General features: G+C 35.2%; 1 protein-coding gene across 1 annotated transcript; it reads left to right on the top strand.

Annotated features, from left to right (window-relative positions):
* Positions 1–2,495: 2,495 nt before the first annotated feature.
* Positions 2,496–22,768, top strand: ATP6V1H (ATPase H+ transporting V1 subunit H). Its single transcript, XM_081951569.1, has 14 exons — positions 2,496–2,692; positions 5,829–5,951; positions 6,360–6,462; positions 8,808–8,897; positions 10,072–10,185; positions 10,277–10,381; positions 11,378–11,419; positions 13,564–13,661; positions 14,240–14,432; positions 15,593–15,771; positions 16,950–17,075; positions 18,136–18,237; positions 18,813–18,926; positions 22,438–22,768. Exons 2-14 carry the CDS (start codon positions 5,848–5,850, stop codon positions 22,496–22,498), a joined length of 1,431 nt encoding a protein of 476 aa, XP_081807695.1. The 5' UTR covers positions 2,496–2,692; positions 5,829–5,847; the 3' UTR covers positions 22,499–22,768.
* The last annotated feature ends 1,392 nt before the right edge of the window (positions 22,769–24,160 follow it).

The raw sequence follows: 24,160 nt of genomic DNA, 5'->3' as shown, positions 1-24,160 counted from the left end.
AGGGGAAACCTCTCATGGAAACTGAATTCTCAGGAGTCAGAAGTTCTTAGTTTGCTCCTAGTCTATAGCAGAGTTTTTCTAATCTGGATCCTAAATTGCATTTATAACACACTAAGGGAAGCTTTTACTCTGTTTCTTCCCAGACCTGAAAGACACTGAGGATCATTCTACAACCATATTGCTAGCAGGAATCAGTGTATGGAAAGTCAACGAAAAATTGACAAAGTTCATCCATGCAGTAGTTGTGTCCATAGCTTGTGGGGTATCAGAGTGGGACTGGAAAAATATGGACAATCTCTAAGAAGCATCAAATAATTTCCTGTATTGTTTTCCTTTTATCTAATATCATCTGAGTTTTTATAACACAGGTTACCAATATGTGAGCTCATGATATGTGACTATCATCCAGAATGTTAGTTGGTACAGTGTAATGAGGTTGGTAACCAAGATAACTGGAATACACATTTCTTTATCCCTGCTTTATACTTTTCCCTTCCCAAACTAAAATCTCACACGATAGATTTCTTAATTACTTAACCCTCATACTGAATCAACAACCATATTCTTTGAAATATTTTTTTTTCAAAATGAAAGGGAAGGAGGAGGATGGGGTTTACTTGATTTGAAATTGTACTTTGTTGTTTGGTTTGGATGAAATAATGGCTATTGCTGAAAAATAGAAGGACTTTAGAATAAGAATATGACCAGAGCTTTGGGTGGCATGGATATTTATGTTACAATAAAGTACAGGTAAATGTGGATTTTAAAAATCATTAGAAATGCCATATTGAGACGATGGAATAGATACAAATCCAGGTTTTTTCCCATGAACATGGATCTCAGCACAAGAAGCATTTTGTAGGTGAGAAATAATAGGCAAGGAGAAATGACTTTAATTGAAATATGAGAATTTTCTCAAAGGAATGTAAAACAAAATCAAAGGGCAAACTGGTGGCAGAGGGAAGGAAATAGTTGTTAATCCTGTTTACAATTTTTAGAAAGATTTAAAGTGAAAAAAGAGAGAATTTTATGGTTTTGAACATTGTAAGACTGAGTTTGAAATAGAATTGCGTACAAATGATAAAAAACATAGTTGTTAATGTTTATGGAGATTCTCAGTCATCCAGGTCATGGTTGTCCCAAAGGTGCTTTATGAAAGACAAGTTTTTTTTCTTGAAAATGTTTCACAGAATCGAAGAGGCTTCTTGGATGAGAAAAAAAGTTTTCAACGAAGAAACAATATCCAGTCACTTTTTGAAAAGCACCTTTGAAACGTGGTTATTAAAAGGTATAAACTTTTACTGAAGTTTGAAACATAAGAACAAGTGAAATAAGCTTTAAAGTGAGCTAAATTCTTGGTTATAATACATAGACAGAACATATCTGACATATTTGACTGAAATGCACTTTATGTTATAATCTTAAAGAAAATTCTTACTTGATGTACCATCGGTATACAGTATATCACCAGAGAAATTGTCTAAGAATGTATAAAGGCACTTCAAATTTATGTTGGAAATGTGAACATCTTATTTTCATCATGTTTTATCATATTTTTACATAGTCCTATAAACATTTATCAAAAAGCTAGAAAATTCGAATTCAAATGCTATAAACTGATTCAGAAGGTTTTAAAGATTCACCTACACCTGAGAACAACAGTTTTTTCCTTTGGAAGAGATGGACAGTTGGAAGGAAAGTTGTGGAACTTTGTATATGATAACTGAAGCGAGATTATTATATGTACAAAGTTCTGCCCAACATGTGGCAGAACATTTCATGCCCGTATAGGCATTACCAGCCACCTGTGGACACATTGTGGAAAGTCCACAACCTGTTAGATGTCAAGGTTCTGTTCGAACACGATGGCCGAATATCATCGTTGTACAAAGTTAGGAAGATTCAGCATTACTTACAATGGAAGAATGGTTAGTGAAGATAATAGAACTTACTGAGAAAACTAAATTGAATTTCATTGATGAGAAAAAAAACACCGTATCTACGTTTACTGCTCATTGGAAACCCACTGTAGACTTTTTATGCGAGACAGAAAAAAGGTGTTTTACACATTAGACAGTGTATGGACCATAGAAGGAAGAAAGTTATGCTGTAACCATGTAATAAGCGAAGAGGTAAATTTGTAATTGTACTTATAACTGGTATGAAGATAGGAAGCTACTTCTCTGTTTTTTTCTTTTTCTTTAATCCCCTCCCTTTCTTCCTTAGAAAAAATCTTTAATATAAACGAGACAGAGAGCGAGAGCGAGAGTGAAAACACCACGTTTCTTATGGATGCTGGGAGTTGTGGTTCGCAATAGCCCGAAAGGGGAGGGCGACGCCAGTTTGACTAGCGCAGGAGTCTGCAAACTTGGTAGCTTTAAGACTTGTGGACTTCAACTCCCAGAATTCCCCAGCTGGGGAATTCTGGGAGTTGAAGTCCGCAAGTCTTAAAGCTGCCAAGCTTGCAGACTCCTGGCCTAGCGCACAACGCGCGCCGATTTCTGTAGTGCTTTAGAGGAGCTCGGCCCGCTCTCGGGGACCTTGTCGGCATCCGTAGCTCGTTCAGTGGGGCTGTCAGCTGAACTCTGTCATATGACCAGGAGCGTCTGTTCTCCTTTCTCCGCTCGGTGGCTGACTGCGAATCGTTCGTTGCCGCGATCCCGGGGTTTCCGTTGCCGGCTCGCCAAGAGAGGTGAGGCTTCATAGCGCTTTCTCCCCTCGAGGGAGAGCGGGTCGTGGGCTGCTTTCCTCGCACCTGTGCAGGGGAGCTTAGAGTTAGCGGGCAGCGGGAAGGTGAGAAGGCGCCTCTGCCGTCTTTCTGCCCAGCCTTGCTCGCCTAGACGTTGCTGTCGCCGGGAAACTCGGGAGAGGAAGGAAAAGTAAACGGCCTTGCTCCTCGCTCCCAAGGAGCCCGTATATTGTAGCCGTCCGAAAAACGGCCCTGCAGAAACACCTCCACCCCCCAATTTAACGTCTTGCCTCCAGCGCAGACCCTTTAGGCTTCCCAGCAGGGGAAGGTCACACAAGGCGGCGGCTCTTTGCTGCTCTCGAGCGTGTTTTTTCCTTGCCCTATTTTAAAGAACAATAAAATATTAATATGATTTTCTTGATTTCTCGGGTCTCTTAATATTCAGACAATGGCTTCCCTATAGGAAAAATAAGTTAGATAGGTCAGATGCTTTAAAAGCAAATATACTGGGTAGATGTAATAAAACAAACTTTGAACTTATGAATGTGATTTTCTTGATTTCTTGGCTCCCTTAATATTCAGACAGTGGCCTCCCTATAGAAAGAATAAGTTAGGTTAGAATATAAAGCCTCTGGAGCCTGGGGAGGGCGAAAAAAGCATGTAAAAATGGGGGGGCACGTGTTGTGCGTGCATGTGCACTGGGGGATCGCCCGTTGCATTATGGGTGCGGCATGCCCGCACACGATCCCCCCCCCCTGCGCTCCCCTCACTTGTGGCACGCGAGCCAAAAAAGGTTTGCCATCGCTGGGTTAGATGCTTTAAGCAAATATACTGGGGTCAATGTAATAAAAAAACATTATACTGATTGTGAGACGGGAACTGCTTGTTCCAAATACTTTAGTTTTCCGAGTCTTTGTGTCCCCGAGTTTGCTGAATTGCTATTGTTCATTCCATCAGTTTGTTAAATATATAAGAATGCATTTCTTGTATTTCTTACCACACTGCTTTTAGAGAGAGACAGATTATTTGCAGGTCAATATAGCTGAACTTGGCTAGGTTCTTCTGAAACAAATCCTAGGCCAGATCATTCCTGCAGCTGCCTTTCTCTGAATTAAATCTTGCTTTTTGCTAGCATTGCTTTGTTTAACGAAAAAGGCAGTAATACCCATTTCATCCAATAGTAGATATGTATTTGCAGGGGAAAGGAAGGAAGGAAGGTTTAATCTGGTTTTTGCATATAGTTAAATGACAGCAATACAGTTTCAGCTGGTTTGGTCAGGTAGAGTTGGCTAGTACTGATCAACATTCTGCCCCAGTCATGACTTGATGCAATAAAAACTAAACAGTTGTTTTGGCATCAGAAACTCAAGAGTAGGCCAGAAACTATTTGAGGAGAAACGAAATGGTGAAGGTCATTGTGCAATGATATTTAGCTCTGCTTCTGCTTTTCTATGTTAGCATAAACAGTTGATATTATTTACATTGCGACATTAAATACAATTTGTCCATATTTTTTTCAAATTTAAGCTGTGTTCTGTGATCAGTTGCACTTCATTTCGGAAAAGCATGTGTAGAAAGCTTTAGTTTGAAATGCAAATTTTAAAATATGAAACAATAGGAAGAACCAAATCCAATAGCTGATTCCCAGATGGAATTGGATGTGGAAACTTGAGTTGGGATTATTTTCTTTCTTAGGGATCTCTGTTGAATAAATAATAGGAATTTTATTTTGGTAACAAATGTGTAATAATCTGTAATAATGAGAGGGTATTCTGCACATTATTTCGTTTCCTCTAGTAAATTGCTACATGCAATTTACAGAAATTTAACCAAGAAAAAGTAACCACAATAAAGTACATTGTAAATAATAAAAACAATACTATCCCAATTTACAGCTATTAAAAACATAGTTTAAACAAGCCATACTAATTGTGTATGAAATAATTATTTCAGAGAGAGTGCATTTTTGTACAAATAGTTTAACGCCAATTGGAATTCTGTAAGAAAACAAACGTGGTTTTTATTAAAATGTTCAGAAACTTGGTGCCACTACATTAAGTCTGATTCTCTTCTTACTGAATGAAGTGGGACTGTATGCTAAAAAAATAATATATTTTCTGTAACAAACATAATATGGAGCTTTGTCAATCCGGGTTAATAATATAGCATAAACACAGGATGATTCATTTTATGAGGCGTGTAACATTTTCATTTATAAGAACTTTTGAAAGTAATTCAAAAGTTGAATAATTGAATTAAATAGATTTCTTGGTTTGTTTGATCTCAGCCCAGGAATTATTTGTTTAATTTTCATAATTTCAATAGTAGTAAATGTAAAACTATCTGTTTGAAGCACATAACGTAGTGCTTTCCCTTTTAATATATTTTAAAATCTTTGCCATATATATTAGTATAAACCTTTTTTCAATAATTTTATTATGTATATTACAGTGTATTAAGTAAAACTAAAGCAACAAACACACACACACACACACATACACACAGAGAGAATTTAATAGATAAACAAAAAAGCATTTTTTTTGTTTGATGTATTAGGGCAGGGGTGTCCAAACTTGGGAACTTTAAGACTTGTGGACTTCAGCTATGCTGGCTGGGAAATTCTGGGAGTTGAAGTCCACAAGTCTTAAAGTTCCCAAGTTTGGACACCCCTGTATTAGGGTTATTTATTAAGTTCCTCAAATTAAAACATTACAGTAGATTGTGGGGTCCTTGGTGCTTTCTGAGCTTGCTTGTTTTCTTGCAGACGTTACATTACACAAGCTAGATAACACCATCAGTGCTAGTAAGGAGTGCCATTTGCTGTCAGTTTATATTCTGATGGCTTACCTGTCAGTGTTGTGGGGGAAGTATTAGAGATTCTTTGATTGGGGCTGTTTACTGTTGCCTTTTTGGCAGTTTCTCGATTGGAATATTGTTTACTTGTTTTTTGATTGTTGAAGTTAATAAACTTCAGATCAACAATCAAGTAAACAATACCCCAATCAAGAAATTGCAAAAAAAGCCAATGAAATGTAGCTTTTCAGATCAATGAAAGTAAACTGAGTTCAGTGTTCATGTATTGACTGAAGCATTGTTCGGGTTCATGGCAAACTCATATTTATCTTTGTTTCCTTAATAGGTTTTAAATTGCAGTAATTATGGATATTCGGGGTGCTGTTGATGCTGCTGTCCCCACCAATATCATTGCTGCTAAAGCAGCTGAAGTTCGGGCTAATAAAGTAAATTGGCAGTTGTATCTACAGTAAGTTTTGAACTGGGTATAAATGGTTATAAGTGGCATAATTTTTTAAATAGTTACATAGAGTATATGTAGTATTGGAAACTAGAGCACTGCTAAAGGTCTGGAAAAATCTTGAGTCAGTGGAAATTGGCAAAAATGATTTGTCAGTTATTAGTAATAGGATATTTCAATGTAGTAGTACATATTATTATGAACCTCACTTCTAAGTCAAATGTTAAGTAAATTGACAGTTGTAGCTAAAACCAGGTTTTTTTTTAGCATATTGTTCTTTTACTTTATTTTAATCAGTTATATATTCAGAAAGACATATAAGTGATTTTAGAAGCAATTGTGGGAATTCTGAGGCAGAAATAAATGAAGGCTACAAATCAGAAGTGCTAAAAAAAGAATCTTTTTTTTCTTTTGTAGAGGGTTAATGATTTCAGGAGAAGACTGTGAATTCATTCAAAGATTTGAACAAAAACGGACTCCAGAAGAAAAGCAAGAATTAATACAAAGAGAAGGCAATCAAGTAATACAGTTTCTGTGGGGCAAATAATTATTCAGTGTTATGAATTGTTGAATTGTTCTGAATTTCATTTTTTTTGTTTGGAAATGTTTGTAGATCTGTTCTTATATTCTGTAGTAACAATTTTCCCAAACTACTTATATTATTAATAGTGACAAAGCAAAGTTATTTTGACAGTTTAAAAATAGTGTGTGCCCCTGACAAATATTCCCCAGGGAATACCAATTAATCTATATATAATTTATATATTTTATATTACATTACATCACATCACATCTTCTCAAATTAGGAATAAATCCTATTAACTTTTGTGGTGTTTCACCACAATAAAGTTATTCAGCAGTACAATATGTTTACCTGAGTACCTTTTTACAAATTATTGTTATTATTATGCTGTTATTAATAATTGAAACAGTATTCACATTTTGTTATTTGATACGGCTTTCTAGAAGATAAATTACATATCTCTGTGTGTCACTGATTCACATTTTGACGCTCAGTAATTTATAGCAGATGCACAAACTGTTTAAATCAGAATTACTGAATTTTCATGAAAAAAATTGATTATCCTGGAAAAACAATCTGGTGCTGTCTGTTACAATCTCATGTTGTCTGTTGTTCAGACAGTATTATATTCTACAGTCCTGTATCATTGGCCATGCTAGTAGGCATTAAAAATCAAATTGTATAGAATAATCTGGTTGCCTGTATCTGGAATATGTGATGCTTAATTTGTGACATGCAGTTATGCATATGTGAATTTACCCTTATAATACTTTGCACTACTATTATGCCAGCAAGCTTCATAATAAGACAGTTAACAAACATCTGATAGTTGTGTCACACTATTATAGACTGCATAGTAAATCTGAAGCTACATGCTGTTTTTGTACTCTTTAATAGCCATGCTACGGTAAATAGATTGTTACTTTATTTGTTAGATCATAGAATCATCAGAGGAGTGGAAGAATCCTTGGAGGTCTTGTAGTTCAACCCCAGTCCAACAACACCATAGTCCAACAATATGTGTTGGTGTGTTATTAACAGCAAAACTATGCCATTGTTGTGTGCACAATAATTCAGTTTGAAATATTTTAAGTTCAAAATAGCAATAGAAATAGCAATAGCACTTTATTTACAGATTCACAGTGCTTCTACAACCCTCTCTTAAGCAGGTTACAGAGTCAGCATATTGCCCCCAACAATTTGAGTCCTCATTTTACCGACCTGAGAAGGATGGAAGGCTGAGTCAACCTTTAGCCGGTGAGAATGAAGCTGCCAAACTGCTGGCAGTCAGCAGTCAGCAGAGTTAGCTGCAGTGGTGCATTCTAACCACTATGCCACCATGGCTCTTAATTAAATAATTTTATTAAATATATGTTAGAAACAGCTGTTCTGACCTAACAGAAAATAGTAAGAACTCAAAATGACCCCAACTAAAGACAGCCCTGTTTTGAGTTTGAAACTGTTCACTATGCCTACACTTTTTTAATAAGATCAGAATAACTTTCCTGAATCTGAAATGTAACATTTTGTGCATCCCTTAAGTACACAATTATTTCTTGCAAAGGAATCTAAAGGGACATTTTTCCCCTTCTCCCCCACTTTAGTAAAACATTTATGAATATTCTAAGAAAGCTTGTGGAGGGTAGCATAAGTGAGAGAGTGTCAGAAAGATTTCTTTGCATGCGTCTCCATATATTCATAGTTCTATTAAGTTATTTTATTAAATTCTGCACCAGCAAAAAATCCATCAAGGATACTGTTTTAAGAAATGTGCATGTTAATATAATTGTGTATGTAAATGCAATATTGTTTCTCTTAATGTTCAACTGTCATAGTTCTGATCTTTTGGAACAGTGAAGGAGAAAGAGACAAGCTTCCAAAGCACTTGGCTACAAATAATTTTGTTTATTTTTTCCCCGAGTTACTTTTGAAAATCAAGTTGGCATTTCAGCATATTTCCATTTGGTTAATATGGTTTGACATACATAATTTACTTTAGTCTTTGCTATTCCTCTTATGAATCACAGTAAACATTAGTCTCTACGAATCTGAATTAGAAGTAACAGAATATATGCAGTGTTTATTTTTCTATATTGAAGAGAAGAATGAAGCTATTGTTGCGCCTCCATATGAAGTCCAATTGCCTTGGTGATAAATGAATGAATCGAATTTTGCAATAATAATATGCTTGATGAAAGCATTCTAGCAAATCAATACGTGTGAATATTCTGATACAACAATTTAAGATTGTTTTAATGTTCACTGTACAGCCTTTGCTTGCAGAAATGCAGAGCAAAATGAGAATAAAAACAACATCTAAAAAAAATTATTTATTTTCCTAGTGTGCTAAAACATTCATAAGTCTGATGACTCATATCTCCAAGGAACAGACAGTTCAGTACATTTTAACTATGGTTGATGATATGCTGCAGGTACGTTCATTAACTATTTTCATGATTAACTAATTGATACGCAGGTTTCTTATTGCGGTATAGCTGGCTTTTTACTTTATATCCACTTTCCCAGTAATGCTGAGCCGATTACACTTCCTGTGAGTAGAATCCCTTAGAAAATACTTCAGCCATTTTTTACAGTGTAGCATGATTACAATTATATCTTGAAATTTATGAAAGCAAATAACGCATCAATTGATCTACTTGCAAAATGCACCAAAGAAAGTTGAATGTGATTGTTAAAGTGCTTCTCAATAAAGCAGGACTTTTACCATCCTATACAGTAAAGGGTACTCAACCTAGTATCCTCCAGATATTATGGACTATGACCTACTATCCCATCCAGCCAACAGTTTTGGCTAGAATCTGTGAGAGTTGTTTCAGAATTATTTGGGTCTAGAAGCTTTGATTGGTGAAAAATGCAGAACTTGACTGCTAATTGGTATGCTATACTTACATTAAAAGAAATTATTGACAGTTGTTTTCCAGGCATAATATACGGTCATGGTAATCTGGAAATAGTATCTACTCTCATAAGCACCTTTATTTTTGATGCACATGCCCAGAGATACTAAATTACTTTGGTTTTAGCAATTCCTTCTCTTTGCTTGAATCCTATAAAGCAAATAACGTTAACTTAATGTCTTTGTAGCATTTGCATTAATAAATGATCTTTTCATTCTTAGGTATTATTCCAATGAATTTTGTGTCTTGCAGTTTAACAGCATATTTTTTGTAGCGTGGCTTTGCTAAATGTCGCAGTCATTTGCATTTTTAATTTTGTGTAATTTTATCAAAACATTCAATTGTTTGGGGGAGGGGCTGTTTTTTGATGTAGGACTTCTGTATGCTTCAATGTAGATCATTTTAAGTGCTACAATAATGGATACATTGCAACGGCAGTGGGAATTGAATGACAAGTGGACTGCAAGAAGTGTTGATAATGGTGCATTATCACCCGCTTTGATCTAGTTTACTCTTATCACCTAATCATAGCACTAATGCAGGATGAATATCAAAATGTACTTCTATGTATGTGTTATATGCATTGCTTATCTTGCTGGAACCATTTTGAAATAAATCTTATATAAGTATCAGTCATGGTTCTTCCACTCTGGTATCAATAATACATTTATTCTTTTCCTTTCAATAGGAGAATCACCAGCGGGTTAGTATTTTCTTTGACTATGCAAAGAGGGACAAGAACACTGCATGGTCTTATTTCCTGCCAATGTTGAACCGTCAGGATCTTTTCACAGTGCATATGGTAAACTTTCAATCAATAAAAATCTGAAATTTGCAAAATAGTACATTCTTCTAGAAAGAACTGAAGTTCTGTTCTCTCTATTGTTTTTCAGGCTGCCAGAATTATTGCTAAACTAGCAGCTTGGGGACGGGAGCTAATGGAAGGCAGTGACTTAAATTATTACTTCAACTGGATTAAAACTCAGCTTAGTTCACAGGTATATGTAGTCATACTTAAAATATCTATAAATTAAATTTCTTCAATTAAAATAGTCTTCACAGAAATCACTATTCTAGGCTGAATCTAATATATCGGTGGAATTACGTTACTTTCAGTGACATAACATCTTTTTAAAGTGAAGAGCATACAAACATTCACTGGACTTCAATAAAGTTGGTCAATGTGGGATGTGTGGAGATATCCTTGTTGCTGGTGTTCTCCTGAAAAATGCAGGAAACAAATACATTAGTTTCATGTACTACCATGTAGCATCACACAACTAGGAAATTTCCATCAGCTTTTATGTCAAGAAAAGTTACTGGATGTGTTACAACACAGAACTCATGATCAAGGGCCATGGTGGTGCAGTGGTTAGAATGCTGTACTGCAAGCTAGTTCTGCTGACTGCTGGCTGCCAGCAGTTCAGCAGTTTGATTCCCATCAGCTCAAGGTTGACTTAGCCTTCCATCTTTCTGAGGTCAATAAAATGAAGATCTGGATTGTTGGGGAAAATATGCTGACTCTGTAAACTGCTTAGAAAATGCTGTTAAGCACTGTGAAGTGGTATATGTCTAGTGCTAGTGCTATTATATTTTAATATGACAGCAAGCTCTCTAGAAACCTGTAGACTTCTATTGGTTAATGAAACAAAGCAGAAGATTCCAGTATGGAATATCTTAATATGTTCCTGAAGGTCATGGACTTGACTGAATGGGTATTTTTGTGAATATTTTCAGGTTAAAAAGGCCATACATGAGAATGAAATAAAAAGGACATGCCGTACCCAATTATTCGTTGAGTCTTCAGAACATAAATTGTGTTTGTAATTGATGCAAACATTGGAATTGTTTCTTTAGATACTTTTCTTTTTCTTTCCTTTCTGTTATTTTTCTTTTTCTTTTTTCTTTTCCTCCTTTTTCTTTTATGTTTCTGTAGTTTTTAAAATCAATGTAAATTTCCTTTACGGAGTATATCTTTTTTTGTTTTATGCCAGAAACTACGTGGTACTGGAAGTGCTAATGAACCTGGAACTGATGTAAGTATATATTTATTCAAGAATATAGGCTGGATCTGGACTAACCTTTGTTTTTTTTTGGTTGCAATAGAAGCTAGTTTGGTTTCAGTAGTATATACTAAAATATTTTTAGTAGGCAGCTCTTGAAATAATACTTATTTGAATTCTCTTTCAATTGTCTTTTTATTCTAAAATCTTACATTCAAGGGTCTGACACTTCTTACTGAAGTGTCTATTAAAATGTGCCTAATGGAAACCTGTCAGTCAGAATTTGCAAAACAAGGCTTTTAGCCTAGAGCAGTGATGGCAAACCTTTTTTGGCTGCCGTGCCAAATGCAGGGGGGGGCATAGGGGGTCGTACACCAGCATGTCACACTCATAATGCTATGTGTGCGACCCTCCCAGCGACCCTCCCTGCTTTTGCCACTTTTTTTCACCTTCCCCAGGCTCCAGAGGCTTTCTAGGAGCCTGGGGAGGGCGAAAACAGGCTCTCCTGCCCCGGACGCCCTCTGGAGGCCTCAGGAGCTTCCCTGAAGTCTCCGGAGGGCAAAAAATGGACCTACAGGAAACCCGGAAGTTCAGGAATGGTGACTCCCAGGGCTGATTTTCGACCTTCAGGAGGCTTCCCTGAAGGCTCCGGAAGTCGAAAAACGGACCTACGGACAAACCAGAAGTCACCATTCCTGAACTTCTGGTTTGCCCGTAGGACCGGTTTGGGGCAACGCCTCGCGTGCCCTGACAAATGGCTCTGCGTGCCACCTGTGGCACACGTGCCATAGGATCGCCATCACGATGTAGGAAAGATGTGGAGACTCTAGAAAGAGTGCAGAGAAGAGCAACAAAGATGATTAGGGGACTGGAGACTAAAACATATGAAGAACGGTTGCAGGAACCGGGTATGTCTAGTTTAATAGAAAGAAGGACTAGGGGAGACATGATAGCAGTGTTCCAATATCTCAGGGGTTGCCACAAAGAAGAGGGAGTCAAACTATTCTCCAAGGCACCTGAGGGTAGAACAAGAAGCAATGGGTGGAAACTAATCAAGGAGAGAAGCAACTTAGAACTGAGGAGAAATTTCCTGACAGTTAGAACAATTAATCAGTGGAACAGCTTGCCTCCAGAAGTTGTGAATGCCTCAATACTGGAAGTCTTTAAGAAGATGCTGGATAGCCATTTGTCTGGAACGGTATAGGGTTTCCTGCGTAGGCAGGGGGTTGGACTAGAAGACCTCCAAGGTCCCTTCCAACTCTGCTATTGTATTGTATTGTATTTAGGTATATGAAATACTTTTGTTTAGTTTCCTGTTCCAAAATAAGATACATCAATCAACTGTGTGGGTTAGTTCTACATGAAAGATACTACATGACTACTTGTTAGACATTCTTTAGAAACAGTGTAGTAAGATCGCTTTGTTACATGCTGAACATTTGTAAACCAGTCACCTCTGTGAAGTAGGCATGCAAGAACATGCAAGTTCAACTTCAGAACAGATCTGAGACTTTTTTATTTGACTGGATTCATTCTTGGAAAGGACCTAATGCACTGACCTCAGATTCTGCTGAAATCATAATCTGTTTTGGTTTAACTGTTTTATGTCACCAGATTTTTGTTTATTATTCTCTTTATATAAATGTATGAAAGATTGAAACAATCCACATTCATTACTGGCTTGGGGTATTTCTTGCTTTATTAAGTTCAAACATGAATATTTTAATCAGCACAGAATGTATTTTCAGTGTTGTTACTCTAATAATCATTTTGAAAAAATCAGCCTTCCATATGAGATAATAGAGTATTTTTAAAATAAATCTTATAAATGTATTTGGATAGATTGTTGGAGTCTGCAGAAAAATGAGACAATGTTGTTAACATGCATTGCCAATAGGTACTATAGAAGCCCTTAGTCCAAAAAGGTACTGCAACTTACTTAAGAATGTAGTATTAAAATCTTAATAAACCAATAAAAATATATATTTGGTGAATTAGAATGAACATTTTGTTTTGTATTTTTTAAATTGAACTTTCTCCAGCCTGAAAGTAGCAACAGGCATTTCTAGTGTTGGACCAGCTTCTGATTTCAGGATTGATGAACAATTGGAGATGACTTACTGAAGAAATCATATTATGTACATATCTTTAGGGAAATGTATTCTTCTTTCATGTAGAGTTCACAATATGTCCAATGTGTTGCTGGGTGTCTGCAGTTGATGCTCAGAGTCAATGAATACCGTTTTGCATGGGTAGAATCAGATGGAGTAAACTGGTGAGTATTTATAAGGGGAAAAAAAATCAGTGTCTGCTTTTTTAGCGGATGTCTGATTTAGAAGAATATCATTGTAATGCCTTTTAAAAGAGACATTCTCTGTAGGTAAGCAGAAGATTGAACTTAAAGAATAATGGAGATTACTTATACTACAGACAGGAACACTGACATGATGGATTATAAACATAAATCTGAATTAATTTAAAATTGCTATTCTGTTCACAGTAAACTTGGATTAAATTGTACTGAGGAGTTGCTGGAGGACATTTAAGTTAGACGAAAACAAGCTCAGGTTGAATGTTCAATCAAGACACTCCATGAGTGCAATTCAGTAGTTTAACTAATAATAGTTGTAGCTTTCAGGAGAACATGTAATTTCATTACCCAGAAAAAATAGATACCTCCCATAGTCATTGCTGATTTAAGAGGTTTACAACTCTAAAAATCAGCCTCTACATGATTTGCCCTTCTTTTTTTTTTAAAGAGAGACCAGAGTTTCAAGATCTTGGGAATAACGGCAAAATAGAGACTGATCAGATAGAAACTGTATTTTCTACATGTCTTTTTCCCCCCTCCAGTATAATGGGAGTATTGAGTAATAAGTGTGGTTTCCAGCTTCAGTATCAGATGATTTTCTCTGTCTGGCTCTTGGCCTTCAGTCCCCAAATGTGTGAACACTTGCGGCGTTACAATATTGTTCCTGTTTTATCTGACATCCTTCAAGAGTCTGTAAAAGAGAAAGTAACAAGGATCATTTTGGCAGCATTTCGGGTGAGTGGATGAAGCACATTGACGATGAAACTGGATGCGGTGTGTAAGTGTGTGTGTGTGTAACTTGGTGTTGTTTGACTGTTTTCATTTCAAGCAAGAGTTGGCTTTGGAACTGGAAGAGCCTCAGTTGTTTTTTCTTCACTGTAGTTCCAATTTATATCAAGGCCCAATTCCTGAGAGGGGTCTGTATGTTGGCAATATTTATTTTGGGACAGGGTGTCCCAATAGGGGGACTATTGGTGGGGGATTGTGCCACAGCCTTGAATTGGACTTACTGTACATTGCCTATTAAAAAAGAGAGAGAGATGCAGCATTAAACTGAATGGTAAATGTCATGTCCCCCAAACCATTTTTCCTTAATATTTTCAGATTTTAAAGTTGTGAAGCCAAGTATGCCTTTATCTGTAAGACTTGTGCACCTATCATTTGATGCTTATGAATCACATACTCTTAACTCCCATACTCAGAATCTCCTTCCTTTCATGCAACTTTCACAGGCAAGGAAACTTATTATTTCAGAGTAGAAATTGGGGGCATTCCAGTAGCTGTAGAAGGAAAAAGAATCTCCATTTTTCAATTCTGCTGAGTTTTATAGAGAAAAGCCATTGGACACCATTTTCTCTAAATTGTTTTGGAGATACTGAGGGTCTGAGCAAATGTTGTTAATGGTGATGGGTTGATTATGTGTCATCAAGTTGGTGGTAACTTTTAGCAACCCCTTAAAAATATTTTCTCCCTGATGATCTGTTCCTAACTTGGTCCTTCAAATTTTCTAATGATGCATCCATTGCAATTGTAACTGAATTCATCCACTTTGCTGCTGGCCATTCTCCTCTCTTTCCTTTCATCTTTCCCAGCATTAGAGTCTTTCTCAGAAGAGTATACATTGTATTTCACATAATGTATCAGTAGTAGGATAATTTGAGCTTGGTCATTTGTGTCTCCAGTGAGTTGATTTGTATGTTGATCTTTTTATTTATTTCCTTGGCTGTTACGGTATCAATTTAAGTTAAAGCGTATAAAATTTGTCTTAGAAGCTTACTGGAGGGAACAACAGTGGAATTATAAATATTAAAATATATGGGCACAAATCACAAAACAATATATTTTTAATTCATGATAGATGACATTTTAAAAATTCCTTATATTTTTCCTCCTAGAATTTTCTAGAAAAGTCCACTGAGAGAGAAACCCGCCAAGAATATGCTCTTGCCATGATCCAATGCAAAGTGCTGAAGCAATTAGAAAATTTGGAGCAACAGAAATATGATGATGAAGATATAAGTGAGGATATAAAATTTCTGTTGGATAAACTTGGAGAGAGTGTCCAGGATCTCAGGTAAATTTTGCTACCACAATTAGTCTTTCAATTACATCCATCATTGTAACAAAAACTCCAAATAATGTAGAATTAATAAAGACTATTAACATTATTAACATAGTTAACTCTTCATAAATTTAAATAAATTTATGGTTCAGATACCTGGATAATGAGTGAATTTCATAGAGCTTATAACTCCATATTTTGAAGGATAAGGCAAATGTTCCAAGAGAGAACAGTCTCTTAGAGCAGGGGTCCCCAACCTTCGAGCTGTGACCCACTACCAAGCCATGGCTATTCAGAATTGGGCCGTGCGAGTGGCTGGCTGAAAGTTTGGGGACCGCTGTCTTAGAACAAAGAATGTTGAATCTGATTTTTATCAACAATATTACCACCACTTTAAAAAAAAAATTGTAAAATCAATAAACTCTAGGAGAAACAGCTTTAGCAGGATAGCAGTTTTTTCTTTGGTACCAGGAACAGCAAAATATATATATAGCAGTTTTTTCTTTGGTACCAGGAACAGCAATATATATATATATTTTATCACTTTAAAATAGAGGTTTAAAAAAATTAAAAAAACAGGTCAACTGAAAAACAGAGGAAATGCATAAAAGGAAAAGCATTTTGGAATACACAATTACATTTTAATAACATGGAATAATATTGGCAGTCTTCCTATTAAACTGATGTCAAACTAGTTCATAAACAGAAAGGGAATACATATCACTGATTCAAGATTGTCACTTTGGGATCATTCTGTCTTTACAATATTGAAATGTAATTTGTTTTTGCTCACCCTCTTGCTTGATGATTTCGTAATTCCTTATATAATAATATGTTCAATATTTATGCTATATAATTTAAAAGTATACCTACAACTTTAAATTGTAATCATCTTTGTAATATCATATCATATGAAACCAAAATTGGGCAATAGTATCTGACGAGTAAACCATTTGAGTAAATATTTCTATGCCCATTTTACACTTTCAGCATAATGGAGTTGACAGCCAATGCTTTTAAAACATTCTCTAGAATGCCCAGTAAACATGACAAAATGTTTTGCTGAATTAGTCTGGTAGTTAAGATTAGGAATGGTCAGCTATTTAAGTCCGGTAGAAAAAGCAATAGGACATTCATATGTTGTTCTCAAGGATCTTTTGTTCCTAAATTCATCTTCAATTTTTCTGCAGTTCTTTTGATGAATATAGTTCAGAGCTTAAGTCGGGAAGACTGGAATGGAGTCCTGTTCACAAATCTGAGAAATTCTGGAGGGAGAATGCTGTAAGATTAAATGAAAAGAACTACGAATTGTTGAAGTACGTTCCCAGATTCCCTCCTTTCCCCCCGATTTTTTTCTTTAACAATTGAAATGTATGTGTTGCTCAGAATAATGAAAATTGCATTTAGAACCTCTAGGCAAGACGAAATTTAAATTTCACTTCAGGGAAACACTTCCTCTTTAAACAAAATATAGAGGGTGAGTCTTTAGATTGCAGCCCTTCTCCCTGTTGTTTTGAGGAATGTCTTTGGCATTCCTACTGGAACCCTCCTGTTTTAAAGCCATGTATTTGTGATTGTGAAAAAGCAAATTACATTTTTATTGTTTTAAAATGTAGGCTACAACAAGGGAATTAGCTTATAAATTCTGTGTTATGAGATGGAACAAATGTTTGTACTTCATTTCTACTTCTAATTCTTCTTCTACTTTCTAATTCTACTACCACCACTTTGAACTCCAGAGAAGCAGACATATATAGATGTAAACATATTCAACTCTTATTTCCTGGAAACATATGGAGACTATTGAAGATTGTGAATGAGCTAGTGTAAGGTTCATGCAGTCTCCATGCAAATGCAAATAAATAATATTAAATTAAAAATCAGCATCAAGTACTGGTATTTGTATGTTCCATCTGAATATGGCACATCTCTACAGTGAATCCAAAATATTTTAGTTATTTATATCATCCATTCAAACTGGTATGTTCCTACAGTTGTCAGTGATTTTTTTAAACTTATAATTTGGACTTCTGGCTTTAAAACCTAATTTGGATGCATATTAAATCAATAGGTTTAGTTGTGTGTGAGTCACGTTGACAACTTTCAAAAATACTGATATGCCTTTGTTCAGAAATTCACTGAAGAGTATGCTTCATTATTTGTAATCAAAGGAATAAAATAAAACAAAACATAATTTCGTGGTATATTTTAACAAGATGACTTATTCTTTTCATATGGTTAGTGAAGTTGTAAGTTGATATGTCCTTTTTAGAAATAAATATTTCTAAATATTTGGATGCATATTCTAATATTTTAAACATTCTAATATTTTATAAATGAATTAAATCTTACTATGTACATAAAATCGTATTGTAGAATTTTGACAAAACTTTTGGAAGTATCAGATGATCCTCAGGTTTTGGCTGTAGCTGCTCATGATGTGGGAGAATACGTACGACACTATCCTCGAGGAAAACGGTAGGCAAAATTTACTCCTTAAATCTGCTTCAAGTTATTGTAGTAGTTATTTCAATTTTACATGGAAGTTTTTATATGGTTGTGTGCAACTCTAAAATGCCTGCAACAGCCGTCCTATTAATTGTGTTAAGCTTTTAAATCAGGGGCGTCAGCGTTGCTGTTAGCTGGCATTCAGTCCCCTCAAGCAGCCATTTCAAGATAAAATGGGTGCCTAGCTTCCATGTTGCATTTAATAAATGCCAGAAAAGTGAAGAGTGAAAATGCCATGTGATAAACCATCTGAAGAACATACATTTCTATGGCCTCTGAAGTAGGATGATTTCATGTCTGCTATTACACTTCCATTTTTGTGTAAGGAAAACTAATTATACTGTTTTTTAATGCTAAAGTGTTTTTATTTAGAGCTGAACTGTTTTACCTTCTATTTAGAATCTGGATCAAGGTGACTCCTCTACAAGTTCATAATTTGAAATTTCTAATTGTGAGAAATCAGAAGAGGAAGCAATACCAATCGTATATCTGCACCATGTCATTTTACACACCTCACCACCCTCTCGCTTTCTTTCTTTGTTTAGTGTGATCGAACAGCTTGGTGGAAAACAGCTTGTGATGAATCATATGCATCATGAAGACCAACAAGTTCGGTACAATGCCTTACTTGCTGTGCAAAAGTTGATGGTTCATAATTGGTATGTGATGGCTAATTTGTATTTCTGTATTGACCAAAGGAATTTATTTTCTCATTCATTCAATCTTAATTATGAAGTATCGTAAAACTTAATTATGAAGTATCAGTGATTAATAATGATATTCTGATTATTTTTCTTATTCACACCAATAAATGAAAGTAGTATTGCTGAAATGGATTGGTATGGCTTTTTATTGTTTCTTTTTTTCTATACATTTATTACGATATTTCAGTACTTGACAAGGGCTTATTTGTACACCTCAGTATTTGTGAGTTGTCAATGTTTAATAACATATAACTGGATTTTTGTTGACAATTCGGGCTTTTTGCTTGCATTTTCTTGTATATTTCACTGAAATTTCTTGCAAGATTTTATTCTTCCGTAATATGTTGTCCCTGAAACCTAGCTGTATGTGACTGATAAAATATAAATAGAATTTAATACACATTCTCTTAATACAGCTAGTAAAATATATTAATTCCAGAAATTACAAATAACTAACTTGGCTACTTGTTTTTCATACAAGCCTATATGTATATTTTATTCATATTAACTGGAGTTTTTAGGATCTGTATTACAAAAAATCTACAACCTGTCAGGCAGCTTCTAGAATTTAATAACATTATTGCTTATGCAGCAGACATAACATAATCAATACTACTTTACTCGGGCTCTACTGTTTCTGCAATTTTTTAGTGGCTACTTAGAATGCATGCAGCACTATCAATGACAGAACATTTAGCTCAACGTCAAGAAAAAAAGTTAAAGCATTCATTTGAAAGTCCAGAAAGTCAGGAATACAATGGAATTGAGATTGAGGCATTATTAGCTGAATCTCATTACCGAGGCAGGGTTCTTTATAAGCTAAGATTAATTTTATCACCTCTAGCTATTACAAATAGTAGTTCTTCCTCTGTGAAACTTTGGCTAGGAGACTTTTCTCATAATAGTTCTTGTAGCATCATATAGATTGGTTATTTATTTATTTAAAACATTGATCTAGCCACTCATCTTCTAACCAATTCTGTGGGGCTCCCAATCAAAAGTTAAGACAACATATAAAGCTATATTAAAACTATACAACTAAACCTATTAAAATATTAAAAGCAAACATGGTACTAAATCAAACTCTTAGTGTGCAGTTATACAATCTGATACTAACACTTGGGAGAAAAGCCAGGTCTTCAAAGCCAAATTTCAGTGTGCAGAGTGTTCCATAGGGCAGTGACTGTCATAGAATAGGCATGCTTCCTAGCTCCTATTGGATGGTAATATTTAGGGGAAGGAAATAGATATGTGCCTCCCCTATGTGACCTGGTAGGGCAGGTAGATGTTCTTATAAAAGACGGTCCTGCAGACAACCTGGCCCTTTTCCTGGGCTTTAAACGTGAGGACCAGCATGTTGAATAACCAAGTAGGAAACTGGAAGCTAGTGTAGCTTACACAGCAAAGATGTTACATGGGTAAACCTAGCAGTCTCTATTACTGTTCATGCTGTTGCATTCTGGACTAGTTGACATTCTTGGATGATCTTAAACAGCAGCCTCATGTAGAGCACATTGCAGTAGTCCATATGGGAAGTGACCATGGCATGAGTGACCATGAGCAAAGCCTACAGTTCAACTCACCACCACTCCTTTAAACTTTTTTTTAACTATAAAATAGCGGTATTCTAAAACTTAAATTTGCAATTACTGAACAGGCCTTCTTGAACATTATTGTTCTCACTGTTTTGGCATCAATCTGATTCTCATTGATGGCTACATGCATTATTCCATCTCACCAACAAGTGTCCCACTTTGCCTTGCATCTATTCTGTGGTAATGCATAAAATTATCTATACTTCAATGATTATATTTTTGCTTCATTTTGGCATAAATAGCACTGCCCTACATTGTGAGATGCACATATAGTCATTTTTTATGATTTTCTTTTTGAATGATAATATGAATATTGCGGAGTGGGGGGGAGGGAGAAGCATATATAAATACCATGTATACCATGGCACACCTTAACAAAATCTAGTAATTTTTAGAACTGCAAGCTACTCCCAATGTAAAGCTAGTGAATTAAATTACTGCATTAGAGATAGTGGGCTAACAAATTATTTGCAATCATGCACTGCACAAGGCTTTTTTTGGTCTTAAAGAAGTGCAAACAAGTGCTTTTTAAACTCAATTACTGTGCATGCTTCCTTAGTCTTACAGTACTTTAGCAGAAGTGGTAGAATTACGTTTATATAATTCCTTTATTTAAAAGTAAAATGAAACTGATGTAATTAAATGTATAGTGTATAATGTTATAATAATGTGTTGTTTGAAATTAATGTTATAATAATGTGAAGCTGCAAAATATTAGACCTAAAATGTTCTTTTAACTTGCTTTCCAAGTTAATTTAACAATGCGTAGCTGTTCTTTTCTTTCCAGTAACAAATGTTGTCTTCTGTCTTTTGCTACAGAGATTATGTTCAATATCCTTGTTATTTTTAGTTTAACCTTTCTGTGCATCATACAATATAACTGAGCTGGCTTATGTGTGCAGATGAAAAAAAAATTCTTGCATAATCTCAATTAGAGTCAGTCACAATTAAGTTGCTCTGAGTAAAAATTCAGTTCTTCCCCTGCTGTCTTCTTGCAAATGTCTTTATTCAAGCACTCTAACTGGATGGCACGTTCCAGACCCCCCCCTTTTAAATTCAGAAGCACAAAGATAGCACAAAGAAGTGCTGTGTTTGGTTTGATTGATTCTCGAATGTTAGCACGATTTCATAAAATTCTGGCTCTTAAGCTTCTACAACTTGTTAATATTCTACTACTTTCTTAACTGTGAAATATTAAGTATCCAACCTTTAGGGATTGCTAGATTTGAAGAGATCAATACCAACCAATGTGGTGCCATAGTTAAAATATTGAAGAAGGATTAGTGAAACCTAGTTTGAAGTCCATCTTTAGGTATGGGGTAGTTTTGGATCTGGATAATTTTGAAGTGTCTCTTTTTCAATCCAACCTATACCAAGAGGTTGTGGGGAGTGAATGAAGTGAGAGCCCCATGTATATGTCCCTGTCTCCATAAGACTTTTTAGGTATACAGATGTTGTGGAATAGTGTAGCAGAGATGAGAGGAGCAGAATATCTTAATTTTATTCTAGAGAAATGCTGGTTTTCCTAGCAAAGCTGGTGCATTATAATCTCTGAAAAAAGACCACACGATGCCTTATTTTTCACCACCTTATCCAAGCAATTATTGTATGATGTATAATAGAATATAAAGCTATCGTACGATCAATGCTCATCTAATATAAAGTAACATTAATTCTTTTTGATATTTGGTTTCCTTATTTAAAATTCAAATTTGAATATGTTCTCAAAAGTAGAATCTCTGAACTGCAAAAAGACAGTAAATTGCATACTTGTTTTTCATTACCTCTTGTTGTTTATTCCTTTCTGAAAACCTCAATTTAAGTCTTTCCATATTTTTTTCTCTTCCCTTGTCCATATTGCTTTTTTGTAGGGAATATCTTGGAAAACAGCTACAGTCAGAACAGCCTCAAACAGCTGCAGCACGAAGCTGAGCCTCAACTCTCTTTGATGAGATAATCATAATTGCTACAAGTACTTTCAAGTACACAGAAGAAAATAATGTAGTTGAATCCCTTTAGCTGTCTGCTACTGTGAGCTTTCCTTCCAATAAATCTTCCAATCTTCTTGCCTGAAGGGCCTTGTCTTGTAAATCATTTCATTTGCCAGCAGGAATACAACAGAATATCCAAGGTAGCTAATGTGAAATGTCTTTATTTTATGTATTTATTGTCTTGAAAAAAAATAAAAGAATAATGATTCCATATTGGTTTTTTATTGTTCTTTATTGGCTGCAAATCAGGTTCACTTTGAAAAGTGATTGGGTTTTTTTTTTATTGATTTATTTATTGAAAGCATTTTTTATCTTCAGCACCAATTTTTTAAATTATGGATTTAGATACAATTTTAGGGATAGGAGATGAAAAACCTGGCAGAGTTGTTGTTTAGCAGAATGAATGGAATTATCCTGCTTTCTGGCTGGCTCCTTTTCATGAATAAGTCAATGATCGGTTAGGAGGTATGTTGTATGCACAAAGGCCCTGCTGCCAACGTCCTTCCATTCCTACAGTCATTGAGACTATTCATAGTTTTTTTATATAGGTGTTACACATCTATAAATGTCTAGACAGATTGCTTTTTAAAAATATAGGGAGAGACTTGACTCCTTGTGATTCAGTGGATTGGCCCATGTAGTTTTCATGTCAGCAGTAGAATATCTGCCATGCTGCCATGAAAACTACATGGGCCTATCCACTGAAATCACAAGGAGTCAAGTCTCTTTAAAAGCAACCTCTGTCTAGACATTTATAGATAGGTAACACATGTATAAAAAACTATGAGTTTACCGTTACTGCCCCCCCCCCTTTTTTTACTTCCTAGTCTAGTTGCAATCTAGTCTAGCATTAACCGAGGATATCTCCATCAAAGTATTAATCAGCTCCAAATTTAATTAGTATTTTGGGAATGACTTAACCTGTTGTGATCTACTTTGATCATATTGTTACTGTATGTTATTTAGTTATAATATAAATATATAATCAATCCAGATGAAAAAGAGTCTCTTAAATTAGCTATATATTATGATACATAGTTTTCTGAATATGGTCTATTAACTCATTTCAGTTGGAGAAACAAAGTAAATTAATCTAAAATATTTATTTTTAGTAGCATATATTAAGCTAGAAAAATCAGCATAGGTAGCCACAGTTTTGACACTTTGGAACTGGAGAGAATATAAAGAAAAGGGCATGTAGGTGATAAAAGTACATTAGGGTAACATCTCTGGCATGTGATATGTTATAAAATAAGGAGCACTAAACAAAAATGTTTAAATTTCTGCAATTAGCACTATTCAGCTTATTTTTCCAGTGACTCAGTGATCCATACGATTCTCATAACATACTTTCAGCTTAAAGAACAGTGATTGACAAATCTTAAAAGAGATTAAAAGGTATTTCTTTCCAAATGATAGAACACATTAGGATAGTGTCTGTATCCATCCTTTAAAAATTCACATTCAACATTGATAAGTAATTTTACAAAGTGATGTTGAAGTAAAAATTGTAAAGTGTAGAACATAAAATTGTTACAAGATAAAATGTTAATGTCAGGACTGTATCAGAAAATTGAAGAAATATCATCTAACTGATTCTTTC

This window comes from Natrix helvetica, assembly GCF_964273705.1.
Source record: "Natrix helvetica genome assembly, chromosome: 4".
In the NCBI taxonomy this organism is placed as follows: domain Eukaryota; kingdom Metazoa; phylum Chordata; class Lepidosauria; order Squamata; family Natricidae; genus Natrix; species Natrix helvetica.
This window is presented reverse-complemented; position numbering and strand designations above follow the sequence as displayed.

Bases quoted from the DNA above. Each gene is read 5' to 3' on its own strand.
- ATP6V1H (XM_081951569.1), top strand. From the start codon at position 5,848: ATGGATATTCGGGGTGCTGTTGATGCTGCTGTCCCCACCAATATCATT. The intron at 13,662-14,239 runs GTGAGTATTTAT...TCCCCCCTCCAG, and splicing joins GAATCAGATGGAGTAAACTG to TATAATGGGAGTATTGAGTA. The intron at 15,772-16,949 runs GTAAATTTTGCT...ATTTTTCTGCAG, and splicing joins GAGAGTGTCCAGGATCTCAG to TTCTTTTGATGAATATAGTT.